We start from the raw sequence: 14,216 nt of genomic DNA on the forward strand, positions 1-14,216 counted from the left end.
CCTTCCGTCTGTTTAGGTTGATTTTTGGTTGTTTGATTTGCCACAGAAGAAGCTGGAAATGTCTCCAGGTGTCCTTAAATATATTTAGAGGGGACTTGAACTCCAGATAGTTTGTTGAAGCCATCATCATCGTCTCCATCTCATGATGTGAAAGTCAAATTCATAATGTGAACATGATTCACATGACAACCTAACACACGTCTGTGGTTTGCAGAAATGTTACCTGCTAACATTACATCCTGGTGACTGGGTTGATTATTATCCCTGTGCTGCTGGAACACAAAGCAGATATTAATTTGATTTGTTCTTTTTAATGATACAAATGATGTAATGCCAGGATGTGGAGATGTGTGTGTTTAAGACTGAGTGGAGCAGTGGAGTAAGATAAGAACAATTTTTGCTCAATCATCTTGTCTTATATGTTACAGATGAAATTTCATGTGAGAAAAGATCGTGTTCAAACACTTTGTATAATTATTAGTGAATGCACGAAAGTTTTGGGTTCATGCATCGTTTCTGAAGGTCAAGCAGCCGTACGTGACATTTGAAGAAGGTAGTGGAGGGTGAAGGACCTAAAACACGATCTTTGAGTATACAGCCTCTGCATACATTAGAAGAGATTTTGAAAAGCTAACTGAGTTAAATACTGAATATATTCTGAACATGAAAACTAGCAGCATGTAGGAGTTTGACACTCAAAATGGATCCTAACCTGGGTGCGTTTGAAGCCAACTGAGGCTGCGTAACTGTGATGCCGCCGTACGATGTCACCTGACCTGAGCCAAAACCTCTTGCATCAATGACTAAAAAGGTTTGGCCGAGGCGAGGTTAATCTACAGGTCTCCATTAGAGGAGGCCATCAAACATCACCGATGAACTCAGCAGGCACCACATCAAGACAAACGGAGGATTAGCGGGACGCTGAACCAATGAGGGACGAGACCTGTGGCTTAGAGCGGCGCTGGAGTATTAGGCCACATTACCTGAGCCTGAGAGCAGAGGGAAACATTTCCCTGCAGCGATTTAATCAGCCAACTGGCAACTAGACGTGAAGATCATCTGAGGATCTGAGTTTTCCCTCTGAAGGCTCCGATGTTGGCTGAAGAACAAGTTGGAGGGTTCAGTCTCCTGACAAAGAAAACTGCAGAAGTCGCTCTTTGTGTCACTTGACCTTGAAATGTGTTTGAAACTCAGACATCCTGAAGTCAGGACATAAAGGGACAGTTCACCCCAAGATCGCACAATACATGTTCTTCCTCTCACCTTTTGTGCTGTTTTGGTTTGAGTTTTGGAGATGTCTGTCCTCTCTCCAATACGATGGAATTAGATGGCATTCATCTTAAAAAAAAACAAAAAACTTAGCAGCAATGTCTCTTTATATAAATCATGACCGGAGTACTTAAGACCATCCACAGACCTTGTTGTGAGCAGTTTCATGTAGGAACTATTTCCTTTGTATCAGTGGTCCACTTTCCAGGATATGATGTCAGAAATGTGCATTTCTGCAGACCACAGATACGTCCAAGGTTGAAAAGAAATGCTAATGAGCCGACTGCCATCCCTGCTGGAAGAACCAGCATAGACCAGCACCAAAACACAACATATGCTGGACTTGTTGGTGACCAACCAGGACGGTGGCGGCATTAAAGAGTCGTTCAGCTTCAACTCTCCTATGTTTTTTGCAGAAACGCACACAAACGAACATTTATTGTGGTGATTTTGTTTGTCTGTTTTAGTCATTGTTTCCTGTTTTATTTTGTAGGGTTCATCCTCGTGTGTGTCACGTTGTGTGTCCTCCAGCCTTTTGTCTTGTTCTCCCTCCCTTGTGACTGTCCTTGATTAGCCTCACCTGTCCCTGATTCCCCTCCTGTGTGTTCGTTCCTCCTCTCTTTGTCTTTGTCAGACATCCATAAAGTTTCGATCAAGTGAGCTCTCTGAGGGGCATGCTGGGAAATTGGAAACAGAAATAAAATATCACATATGTGAACTTTCTCCTCCTCAAATTTTAAAACAGGCTTGTTACTTCAGTTTGATGCATTTAAGGGGAATTATGGATCATTTTTATTTGGCGTCATCACACGTAGCACGTGTCTCGTATCTGCAGAGAGTTTCTGATTTTCTCTCTTTGTTGCTGCTCGGGACGCTTTACCAACCCAACATGTGTCTATTTGACGTCCTGGGAATGAGACTCAACAATCAACTGTCTTTGTGGTGCGTTCAGGAACAGCTGGGACAAATCCTACTGATTCTACCTTTAACTTTAATAGTCTTTGAATTCTATTAATATGACGTGAGCTTCAGTTAGCTTTGAGTACAAATGTCCTTCAGAGGGAGACTTTTTACTCTGATACTCTGAGTCCATGTCAGAGCCTGAACTCTGTTACTGTACTGGAGGAAACAAGCTGGATCAGAACTTCTACTTTTACCCACAAGTCTCTGAACTTCTACTGGAGGAAAGTCTGAGCCGCCTGTTGCCTCCGCTCTGAAGAAGTTGTGACGCTGTATAAAATGTAGATAAAAACAGAATTCAGTCATCTGCAGTTACCTGAGCTCATGCAGTGAACCCCTTTATATGATACGTATTCGACAACGTATTGAACCTCGCCCCGTGCTTGCTCGTGAACCAGGATGCTCCTTTCACACCTGATCATGATACGATCACCTGTTACCCAAGAAGCTGTCCTGACCGGAGTGAATCATTTTGCTGGGATGGCGTAACTTAGTAACTAAGAAAGGTGAAATTAATATCACATCACACCAGATTATAACTCGTGTGGAGCTCCTGATAACCAAAGAAGAAAAAAATCAGCTCAGATTACAGGTTGTCAAAGAAGGCGGACACAGCGAGATCATCTCCCGGTGACGACCAATCGCGGCTCTCCTTCCTGTGAGGGCTCAACCCAAAGAAACCTCCCCTCCTGTCCCGTCTCACCGTCGGCATCCAAATATATCTGACCTCCCTCTCTCTCTCTCTCTCTCTCTCTCTCGTTCGATCTGAAGGGAGAAGAAAAGATTTCCAAAAGACAGATCTGAAGTTTGGAAAGGAAAAAAAAGAGGCGTGATAAAACTTTGACTCTTGATCCAGTTCTGGTCTCGGCCTCCGCTGTGTGTCAGGTGTGACGCATGTTTTGCCTGACCTGCTCTAATTCCCTAACGAGATTGCACGTTCCCGGATATCCCATTAGACCCTGATTAACCGGGCTCAGCTCATTAGCTCTGACAAACCAATTCACCCCGTCAACCTCCGCCCCAGACCATCCATCCCTCCATCCATCCATCCATCCATCCATCCATCCATCCATCCACAAACAAAGAACAAAGTCACCTCTCTGATGTTCATACATCCATTTTTGCATGCACAGCTGGTTTCAAGTGATTTTACCTGCTTTAAAAAGAGCTTCATTGCACCTTTTTAGTTATTTTTGGCTTTTGATTTGCTTTCGTGCATCAGCAGCTCATCTAAATCGGTCGGCTGAGTCATAAAACACCAGAATATTCTTTAATTTGTTTGACTATATGCGTGATTGATGTTACTTGTTGCTTATTTTTGTGCAGCAAACTCCCTCCACCATCTTCTCTCTCTCTCCTGGGTCATATTCTCACATTACATCCCCACCTGTTCCCTTTCTCTTCTCGTCCTCGGTCTTTCATTTCTTCACCTGCTCTTGTCTTTTGACCTCATAACCTGATTTTCTGCCTCCAATCGGTTTACCTGCCTCCTCTCGCCATGTTCCCTCTCTCCCCTCTCCCTCTCCCTCCCTCCCTCCCCCTCTCTCTCTCTCCTTGCCTCTCTATTTCCATCTTTGAGCTTTATCCCTTCATCCCTTATCTCCTTCATCCCCTCCAATCCTCATCTGTTCTTCACTGTGGCGGAAGGGACAGAGAAAGAGAGAGTTTTTCACAAGTAAGCTGCGAGCAGTCTGCCGGGGGAGAGCGTCGGAGGAGCCAGCTCGCAGGTGGTGCATCCTGGGATTGTGGGAATCTGAAGACACAGAGTCGGAGATACCAGGAGCTGCAACCACTGCAGAGGACCAGAAGAGAAGGTGAGTTTCTGACTTTTATGCTCCTGAAGTTTCTTCAGGTGCTTCTCCTGCTGTTGGAGAAGGTTTGGAGCGTCGTCTTACTTTGTGAGATTTTAAAGAAAAGATCACGAAGAAAGGATTTTGGTTTTTCTGTGAGGTTTGAGAAACAGGAAGTGGATCTTTCCTTCAATTTGCACCACGGAGATCGATGGGAAACTTGGTTGTTAACGGAGATTTTCCACACGTGGCCGGCTGTTCGCCATGAAACGTAGCTGCAGCTGAAGTTTGAGCTTTTTTTTTTTTTTTGGAGAATTATGAGCTTTCCTTCAGTGTTCATGTCCTTGTTTTCATAAAACTCAGCTGGCATTTTTCACGCAGAAAGGCTTCCCCTGCTGTTTCTAACCGCGTCTTGAAGCATCGATTTCTCTGGTGAAATGATTCATCGTCCGATGTAACGCTTCCTTAAACCCTTTGAAGGTGATCTTTGGATTGTGGGGAAGCTGCCAAAGAGGATTGGTGCCTCAGGTGTGGCAGCAGTAAGCTGCAGCCTCGTCTATCACACCAGGCCGAACGTCATCCAGCTCTCTTTTGTCTGCACAATCCTACGCTGCAGGTTTCAGTTGCTACTAATTCAGACACTTTTTTTCCCGAGTGTTGGTTGTAGAAAACACTTGAGAGCAGCTGCGTTTATGTGTCAGAACAGGACGGTCGAGGAGAAGCTGAAACAAACCCTCCACGTCTCTCACCGCCCTCCCTCCTTCCTCTCTCTGATCCCGAGGTAAAGAGCAGTCAGTAATCGGATGACAGGAGATTTGACCGGTAAAGCTTCCCTTAAGATCTCCTGCCCGGGATTTAAAGCCCTGTAGCAACCGCCGCCACCGCTGCTGCTGCTGCTCCTCCCATATCCTCCACCCTCCTCCCTCCGTCCTGCATCCTGCATCCTGCATCCTGTCACAGGTTCAAGCTGCTACCTGCACAGCACGTAGTCCTTCACCTCCACCTCGACGGATCTGCTGACCTTTGACATTCATGCAGGGACGAGGAATAATTGCTCGATTACTCCTTTGAGTCATTTTCCCAAACGATTGAAGGTAAAAGCTCAGAAAAACTGAGAGAAATGGAAAATTCTCATCACTAAAAGCACATAAAACAGATTTTTGCAGAGACTGAATGTGCAGATGTTTTGTTCTGTTCTAGTTTGCAGTTATATACCTGGTCAGCAGTGTTTTATCTCTGCACTTGAATGCAACTTGACACCTTAAACTGGCTTATTCTGTCCGTTAAACACATAAAAACCTATTTGCAATTTGCAATATGACGCCATCATCTACAAACTCGTCAACTCAACTCACCAACTGCAGCGTTGCACCACATCTTAACTGCTGCAAACTGCTATAATACAAAGTAAATGATAAAACACTTCATTCACAGAGGCACCTTTAAAAAACAGAGTTGGCAAAGTGCTTTGACAGTGCAGGAAAAACTGAGGAAGACAGTAACAGAGAACACGTCTCGTCCAAGGTGAAGCTAAAACAAATGTTGATATGAATCCTCACAAGTAAAAGAAATGAAAGTGACAACAAGGAAAAAAATCACAAAAGAGGAAGAAAGAAATTAAAGAATAAAAACAATGAAGGACGATTAGAAGACGCCGAAACATGGTGATCGGAAAACTGTTGCATCGAGCGTTTTAATTAAAAGAGGCTGAAGTTCTTTTTTCATTCATTTCGTCTCACTTACAACCTTTAAAAGTGTCTTTTAAAGTTTGTAAGTGAGGCTCAAACACTTTCTAAGACTCTGAGGAGAAACGTTTTACTGTGGGAAGATTTAAGATAACACAAGATTTCAACATAGAGATAAAAACAAGATGGAGAGAAGAGTTTCCTCGTCAGTTAGCAGAATCATGCTCGGAGGTGGTTGGTGTTCAATTAGCCGGACGTCAGTATCCTATTACAGAGCATTAGGCACAACGGTGAGCTACTGCACGCACAGCTTTCACGAATGATGTTGTAGCACCAGTCAGGTCGACAGTCAGAGTCACAGTCCGTCAGAGAAAACGCCAAGTTCACGACTTAAATAACATTTCAGACACCGGACAGTCAGGAACGACGACGAGGGAGTAAAAGGTTTGAAATCTTGTGTTCAGCCGCCGTCAGTCTCTCCATGTTCCTGTTATTTTATCAGGTCTGTGTGTTTTTGGGTTCAAGCTAACCAGCTGATGGTTGCTCATGAGAAAGTTATCCAAAAACGGAGCCTAAATGTTGAGTTTCATCTGACAGAAAATGCTTCACAGAGTCAGTGTTTTATCTCAAAGTGAGAAACGAAAACATGACGGCTAAAATATCTGACGACAAGGACGAGCTGTGAGGGGAAATTCTGATGCAAGGGCTCGAATTCAAGAACTTAAATCGAGTCAGCTGACAAAACTTAAAGAGAAGATTTGCTATTTGAATTTCTGGAGGAACTCTTATTGGATATTTAACATTAAAACTCAGGTACACTTCAGGGTCCAGGTATCTTTTGGGATCGTAGTTCAGGTCGGTCGTCATCATCAGCGTCTGTATTTGACGAGTTGGGGATGAGACTCAAACATCAAACATGGACCTTTAAGTTCAGACTTTCCTTCCACTTCTTTCTGTCTCACACGTTCCTACTCCTTCCTTCCGTCTCTTCACACCCTGAACATCTTTTCTGCGCCGGTGTTCGACCTGCCAGTATTACAACTCCAGGCAGGGATTAAACTCGTCAGGTATGCGTCTAATCTTCGCTGTAGACTTGATGTTGTAACAGCAACTCAAGTTGATCCAGATCAACGTATCCGGGTCAGTGAGTGCCGAGCAGCCTGGTCACTGGACCTGTCGTGTACCTGGACGGATCCTGACAGCAGGAGACAGTGAAGGCAGTAAAATTCCTGCAGGAGACGTTTGTTCTGACTTGTTGATGCTTTGAATAATTGACGAGCTGCGAGAAGACAGATGTTCTCATCGTGTAAATAACTCAGAGCGTGAATTATTCATCCGGGCTGTTCCCAAAGATCAACAGCGCACTGATTGTTTTCTCTCTCTCTGTTTGTCTCCTTCTCGTTTCAGAGTTTCGTTTCCCGTCAGTAACATCCCCGAGCAACCGTCGCCATGGCAGCTGAGAAAGCTGAAATGGATGCGCTGAAAAAGGAGTGCGATGGCCTCCGTGCACAGATCGAGGTGAGCAGCGGCCAGCCAGCTTACGACTAAAATACAGTTTGATATCATGAATAATATGAAATATTACAGCAAACGTAGAGATGTTTGTTGATCTGTAACATCGGCTGGAGCCTACAGAGCGTAAAGTTGGTGTCCTGTAACAAACGGCTCACAGTTTGATCTCTGGCGGTTTGTTGAAAAGTTTCTTTAGCTTAAGAAGAACAAAATACCTAAATAAGCTAAAATTTGAGACGCACGGTTTCAGCACAGGAACATTTTAATCGTTCAGCTGACTGTCTATTATTATCAAACGTTATCTTTATTTCAAAATAATGTTTTTACTGCTTGTATTTTCTCTTTATGATTGTAACTGACCTTATTTTCATGCTGTCCTGAAGTCTTGCGTTAGTCTCTGAATCATTTATTTGAAAGGTGCTAAAAGTCAACTAAGGTTTGATTGATCAGCTGAATATTGCAACAAATCTACTGTAGTTGTTTTTTATTACTTTTGAATATATATTTAAATTCATACCTGGAGAAAAAAGGAAGAATATTATTTGTTCTTTAACTGTTTAAAACACTCCTGAACACAAGTAAACAGATCCTGATCGTCTTCGTCAATATCAACTCTGTTCTTCTTCTTCTCTTCCCTCCATCCTGTAATTCCCCCGTGTGGCCACCAGGCGGCCCGTAAGGCTGTGAATGACAGCAGCATGACCTCAGCATCAGGGGGCGTGGCCGCAGTGGGCCGAGTCCAGCTGAAGCTCAGGAAGACGCTGAAGGGTCACCTGGCTAAAATCTATGCCATGCACTGGTCGGCTGACTCCAGGTGAGGACGAGATGATCTGATTCACATTTCAGTCGACGAGTTAAAGCTAAATGGAACTCAGCCGTAACTGATGTCATCATTCACACCTGTGGGTTTCCTGTCTGGTGCCTCAGTGCGTCAGTAGACGTCAGTCCACTGTTTGGATAAAGTTTAGTCAAACTTTAGTTTAAATAAATTGTGGGACGGTCTGAGCTAAGACGCTAGCTGACGAGCCAAGATCGTTATCGACTAGAAAGGTTCAATTGAAAGAAAGAAAAACAATATTACATCATAATAATAATCAGTTGATGCTGTTCTGAGGTCAGAATGCTCCTTAAACATGCAGGATCCATAACTGCTAATTATATTTGACGACCTGCAGAGAGTCAATTAAGCACAACTTTGGATCTTATAGGTGAAAAATGCTTGTACACCTCTGGCCTAAATGATCTTTTTTGGCTTGTGTGATTATTTTTGTCTAAAGAAAACACAATCACACATATCAGATATAAAATCACATGTAGATACGTCGACGAGCGACGATCAAATCGAACCACTTTTGTCCAAAGAATCGACAAAAACTTCCTCGTCGTCATTTAAAACAACTTTCTATCACACATTTTATAACCAGTCGAGAATATAAAAGTCAGGAAGAAAACATAAAGATCACTGGTGAGACTTTATTAATGAACACGTGTTTCTGTCGTCTCTCTCAGGTCAATGGTCAGTGCTTCACAGGACGGGAAGCTCCTGGTCTGGGACTGTTTCACAGGAAACAAGGTGAGCTCGCCAGCACACCTGAAATTAAGTTCATAATATAAAGATCTCATGCAGGAGCGTCAGGCTGATGGACTGATTTCTAAGTTTTGTTGTTATATTGTGAGTTTGTGAATCCAGAATCCAGGTTCCCTCAACACAGACCTCAGCTGTGTGACTGCAGCTGGGTCAGTTCTGGTTCTTGACCCACTGAACTGGTCCAGACAAACTGTGCTGCACTTTTTTTTAACAGTTTAAAGTCTCAGAAGCACGTCGGCCAAAGTGTTGAATGTTTTTCGGGTTATTTATGATTGTAGAGGCTTCGGGGAGCTCGTTAAAATCAACGATCAGCTGTTAGAATATTATTTTCCTACTTGAAGTGACAGAATAATTCATATTTCATTGGTTATTTGCTGCAGAGTTTAAGCTAAGAAGCTCAGAAACATGATAATGTGCAAGAAATGTGACCTTTTTTTAACAAGTTTCTCTCAGTTAAGTTTTATATGAAGTTAAAAGATTTGAATCCTGGTTGGTTGGCGTAGTTTGACCTTCCTGCAGGAGCTTCTAATCCCCAAATAATTAGATTAGTCTGGATTTCAGCGGTGAGTTAAGTGTTCGGAGGTGGTTTGACTTCTGTTTCCGTCATGATGTGTGGGTTCCATCCTGATGTGTGAAGGACTGCGAACCACCTAAACTCAGATTTCTAATGTCTCCCTCTCAGATGGTCGCCGTCCCACTAAAGTCCGCCTGGGTGATGAGCGTCGCCTTCGCCCCCTCCGGTAACCTGGTGGCCAGCGGCGGTCTGGACAACATGTGCACGGTGTACAACATCAAGGCCGCCAGCCCCAAAACCCTCAGGGAGCTGGACGCACACACAGGTGAGGAGGACGCCACCTCGTCGCCCCACCGAGCCGACTCGGACGGACTCGAGCAGAACTGACGCGTTGACTTGTTTCCTCTCAGGTTACCTGTCCTGCTGCCGTTTCCTGAGCGACACTGAGATCCTGACGGCCTCTGGCGACACCACCTGGTGAGTCGAATTCCTGCGAAACAACTGAAGAATATCACATTTTAAATACACAGTTTCTGTCTGTTGCAGCGACACGTCTGCTGCTGATGAATCACAAGCCGACAGAAATAAATCAATATAAAAAGAAACGATATCGAAAGAGTGACTTCCTCCTTAAGCTGTACGAGCTAAAACATTTTAACAGTTTAAAATCCTTCGTCTGCTTCACTTTGTAAATCTGAAATAATCCGTATCCAGTGTGGATTTTGTATTTTATTCACTACAAATTGAGGGATTATAATCTGCACGCCGACATGATTAAAGGAACACGCGACACTTTGTCTTTTAAATCTTTGTTAGAAGATAAAATCAGTTAGTTTCAAAGTTTCCTCTTCACACATTGAGTTTCTGTCTTGAACACTTGTTTTATAAGATTGTGCACAGTAGTTTAAATTTAATCTGTGATTTACAATGTTCTGATGCTGTCTCTGCTTTTTACCGTTTCACATACTCACATCTTTTTTTTACCACAAACTGGCAACTACGAGACTGTTGACCACAGATCAAACAACCAAAACAATCATTTTGGACCCGACAGACATTTTAAAACCATCGGAAAAGTTTCTACAAGCTCTGCAGATATTTTCTTTTTTAGATGATTTGTCAACACAAAAAAGTGACCTTTAATTGTGAATAATGTTAATGTTGCTAAAATATGTCTTTGAAAGTTAAATTTTAAATGTTTTAATGAACTTTTAAGAAGCGTAAAGCTCAAAATCAACCAGGTGATGTCAGATATTTCCCTCTCAGTCCGTTCTCATGTCGTAAATCTAATTTTTTTTATATCCTAACTAATAAATATCTTTTATTTTACTGTAAACCGATCAATCAGTGGAAAATTAGAAAAGAAAAGTAGCAGATCTTCATATTTAACCAGAAAATAAATGACTTTTCTTGCTTGAAGAGTTATGAAACGATAAAACGCTTATCAGAAAAACTTGGCACCTAATTCTCCTCGTCGATTATTCAGCTGATCGTGGCGGCTCTGCTCCGTGAAAAACACACAAAACACACAACGCTTATGAGTCATCTCTGACAAATAAAAGCGACCCGGTCCAAACGGACCTCAACGCTCCTCTCCTCCCTCCTCTCTCAGCTGTCTGTGGGACCTGGAGACCGGCAAGCAGAAGGTCATCTTCACCAACCACATTGGAGACTGCATGTCGCTGGCCCTCTCCTCCGACATGAACACCTTCATCTCCGGAGCCTGCGACTCTCTGGCCAAGCTGTGGGACCTGAGGGAAGGCGCCTGCAAGCAGACCTTCTCCGGACACACCAGCGACATCAACGCCATCTCTGTGAGCACTCACACACACCTGAAGTAACACAAACGTTACACACCTGAGTTTTCTATAATTTCTCTTGTTTCCTTCTTCCCCCCCGCCGTCCGTCTCAGTTCTTCCCCAGCGGAAACGCCATCATCACGGGCTCCGACGACTGCAGCTGCAAGATGTACGACCTGCGCGCCGACCAGGAGGTGAGCAACTACCAGGACACCAGCCTGAACGCCGGCGTCACGTCTTTGGCTCTGTCCAACTCAGGACGCCTTATCTTCGCTGGCTACGACGACTTCAACTGCCACATCTGGGACTCACTGAAGGGAGAGAAAGTCGGTGAGTGTGTGGAGGGAAGGAATTACAAAAAAATAACCACAAAAGGAGCTTTTTGTTTCCAGCTGAAACAAAAATGTTGCATGAAGTGAAGTTTAAAACAAAAAAAACACCATTGAGACCATTTGCAGTGTTTAAAAAAGGAAGATTTTGCTGCAGATAACTCCAGATATTCAATATCCTTTCCTTTCCTTTCTTTCATTTAAATTCCTTTTTTCCTTTCCTTTTCCTTTATTTCCTTTCCTTTCCTCACACTGTCTTTCAATCTGTTCTTTTCATTCCCTCTTTTCTCCTTTATTTGCTCTTCTTTCTTCCCTTTTCCTTGTTTGTTTCCTTTACTTTCATTTACTTCCTTCCTTTCCTTTTCTGCATGCCCTTTCCTCTTCACTTCCCCTTTCTCCTCTCCTCCTCTTCCTACCTTCCTTTCTTCCTTCCTCTTTCCTTGTTCTCTTTCCTCTAATCTTCCTACCTTCCTTTCTTCCTTCCTCTTTCCTCTCCTCTTCCTTCCTTCGTTCCTCTTTCCTCTCCTCTTCTTACCTTCCTTCCTTCCTCTTTCCTCTCCTCTTCCTTCCTTCCTTCCTCTTTCCTCTCCTCTTCCTTCCTTCCTTCCTCTTTCCTCTCCTCTTCCTTCCTTCCTTCCTTCCTTCCTTCCTCTTTCCTCTCCTCTTCCTTCCTCTTTCCTCTCCTCTTGCTTCCTTCCTCTTTCCTCTCCTCCTCTTACCTTCCCTCCTCTTTCCTCTCCTCTTCCTTCCTTCCTTCCCTCCTTCCTCTTTTCTCTCCTCTTCTTACCATCCTTCCTTCCTTCCTTCCTTCCTCTCCTCCTCCTCCAGGTGTGCTGTCCGGCCACGACAACAGGGTGAGCTGCACCGGCGTTCCTGAGGACGGTATGGGCGTCTGCACAGGATCCTGGGACAGTTTCCTCAAACTGTGGAACTGAGGCGTCCCGGCGGAGGAGAAACACCGGGAGGAGGAGGAGGAGAGGAGGAGGAGAGGAGGAAGAGGAGAGGAGGAGGAGGAAGAGGGTGAAGATAGGGAGGAGAGGAAAATAAAAGTAGGAGGGTGGAGCTTTGAGATTCAGAGGTCTTCCTCTCTTTCTCTCTCCCTCTCTGCTTCTTCCTCGTTCACGTATGCAAAAAAAAAAAAAAACAACCAATGAGAGGCTGCGAGCGAGTCGACTTGATTAAATGGCGTCAGGTAGCCGGAGCTCGACACGTCCCGCGTTACGTACACCACAGTTCTGTTGTTGTCGAGACGATTTAAACACTGAAAAAGAAAAAAATGTAAAAAAAAAAAAAAAAAAAACATAGCACGTTATTCACAAAGACGAAGATAAGCTCTTACTGAGAACGTCAATTTAATAAAAAACTCATCTTAGATTTTTGACAATGAAGAAAAAAAGAGAAAAGAGCACGTGAATATTGAAAATAAGACTGTAGGCGTACAGATTTATTTTTATCGTATTTGAAGAGCCCTGCACTTATTTAGACGAAAGATCGATATGTACATTTATTTGTATTTTATAGTTTAACACGTTAGGAAGGAGAGTTGATGTACAGTGTCTTTTTTTTTTTTTTTCCTTTCCTTTTCTTTTTGTTTTCGGGGGATGCACGTATCCAGAGTACGTGAGCGTGAGTGTGTGTGCGTGTGTGTGTGTGGTAGAGCCGCCATCTTGGGTCCTCTGCTAACAACCGTGCAGACACCGTGTTGATCCAAGATGGCTGCTGCTGTTCCCCACCCCCCCTTCTCTCCGTGGAGAAACCCTGAAGATGGATGGAGGTTCTGGAAGGTGGAGCCGGGCCGCTGTGAGGTCTGGCTGCCGGCTGTTGGGCGACGTGACCCGTGAAAACGTTCTGTAAAGACCTGTAAACTTTATTTTACTCCCTCTGGATTCAGCTGCATCTTGTAGTACTTTTACACTCGTGCAGTTCCTCTGTAAAAAGACGAAAAATGTTTGTTGAAAATCTTTCTAATAAACATAGAATTCTGCATTAACTCGACGTCACAGTCTCGGTGTTTGTGTCTCTTGATACCTCACGAACGATCAGGAATAAAGATTTAAACTTCTAGTGAAGCTTCAGCAGCAGGACGACACATGTCGGTGTAAAATGTTTATTCTAAAGATGGAAACTAACACAGTTTATCTGCAAGACTCAAAAACATGGACGTTGGATGTGGAGGAGTTTATTACATTATTCTAGTTTATTTCAAAGTCTTTTAATTGCTGAATATTTTATCATTTATTCTAATTAATTTAGATTTCTTGGCAGTTTTCAGTATTTTTATATAGATAGTATATATATTTATGAATAAATTGTGTATCTCACTCATTTATTCCTGAATACAGATTTGATGTTTTTATATTTTACAAGCATAATTATTAAAAATGTAACTGAATGAATGAAAAAACTCTTCCAGCTGTTTTATTTTCAGTGTCTGCTCAAACTTTTTGCAGCGGTATAAACTGGTTTCAAGGTTTACCATAGTAGCTTATGGAAATTTAAGGATTTTACCAACAGGACATGATATAATAATGTGAGATTATAGTAAATAAAATAAAAATAAATGTTTATTTTCATTTAAGGATTATTGGAGGATGGTGCGTGTCATGAAGCATCACAACTGTACACAGTATTTATTAAACATTTACCGTATAATGAACATCAAATGCAGTTTTCTAATGAAAAATGTTAATAAAGACTTTATAAAGCATTTAAATGCTTGTTAACAGTGAAATAACTAACTAAACTTTAATTAACCGTAAATGTGCATGTT

At 42.9% G+C, this 14,216-nt stretch overlaps 1 protein-coding gene across 4 annotated transcripts; it reads left to right on the top strand.

Annotated features, from left to right (window-relative positions):
* The first annotated feature begins 7,111 nt into the window (after positions 1-7,111).
* On the top strand, positions 7,112-13,441 carry gnb3b (guanine nucleotide binding protein (G protein), beta polypeptide 3b). Of its 4 annotated transcripts, XR_005074285.1 has the most exons (9): positions 7,112-7,222; positions 7,885-8,030; positions 8,726-8,789; positions 9,487-9,643; positions 9,729-9,795; positions 10,931-11,132; positions 11,231-11,447; positions 12,275-12,638; positions 13,062-13,441. XR_005074285.1 is itself a non-coding variant. In XM_037093267.1 (8 exons), exons 1-8 carry the CDS (start codon positions 7,154-7,156, stop codon positions 12,379-12,381), a joined length of 1,029 nt encoding a protein of 342 aa, XP_036949162.1. In that variant the 5' UTR covers positions 7,112-7,153; the 3' UTR covers positions 12,382-13,441. The 4 variants fall into 4 exon arrangements, 3 of the variants coding, with proteins under 3 accessions (XP_036949162.1, XP_036949164.1, XP_036949163.1); XM_037093267.1 differs by having other exon boundaries at positions 12,275-13,441; XM_037093269.1 differs by lacking the exons at positions 7,112-7,222; positions 7,885-8,030 and adding an exon at positions 8,188-8,266 and having other exon boundaries at positions 12,275-13,441.
* Positions 13,442-14,216: the final 775 nt, after the last annotated feature.

The sequence above is a fragment of the Acanthopagrus latus genome, chromosome 3 (genome assembly GCF_904848185.1).
Source record: "Acanthopagrus latus isolate v.2019 chromosome 3, fAcaLat1.1, whole genome shotgun sequence".
Classification (NCBI taxonomy): Eukaryota; Metazoa; Chordata; class Actinopteri; order Spariformes; family Sparidae; genus Acanthopagrus; species Acanthopagrus latus.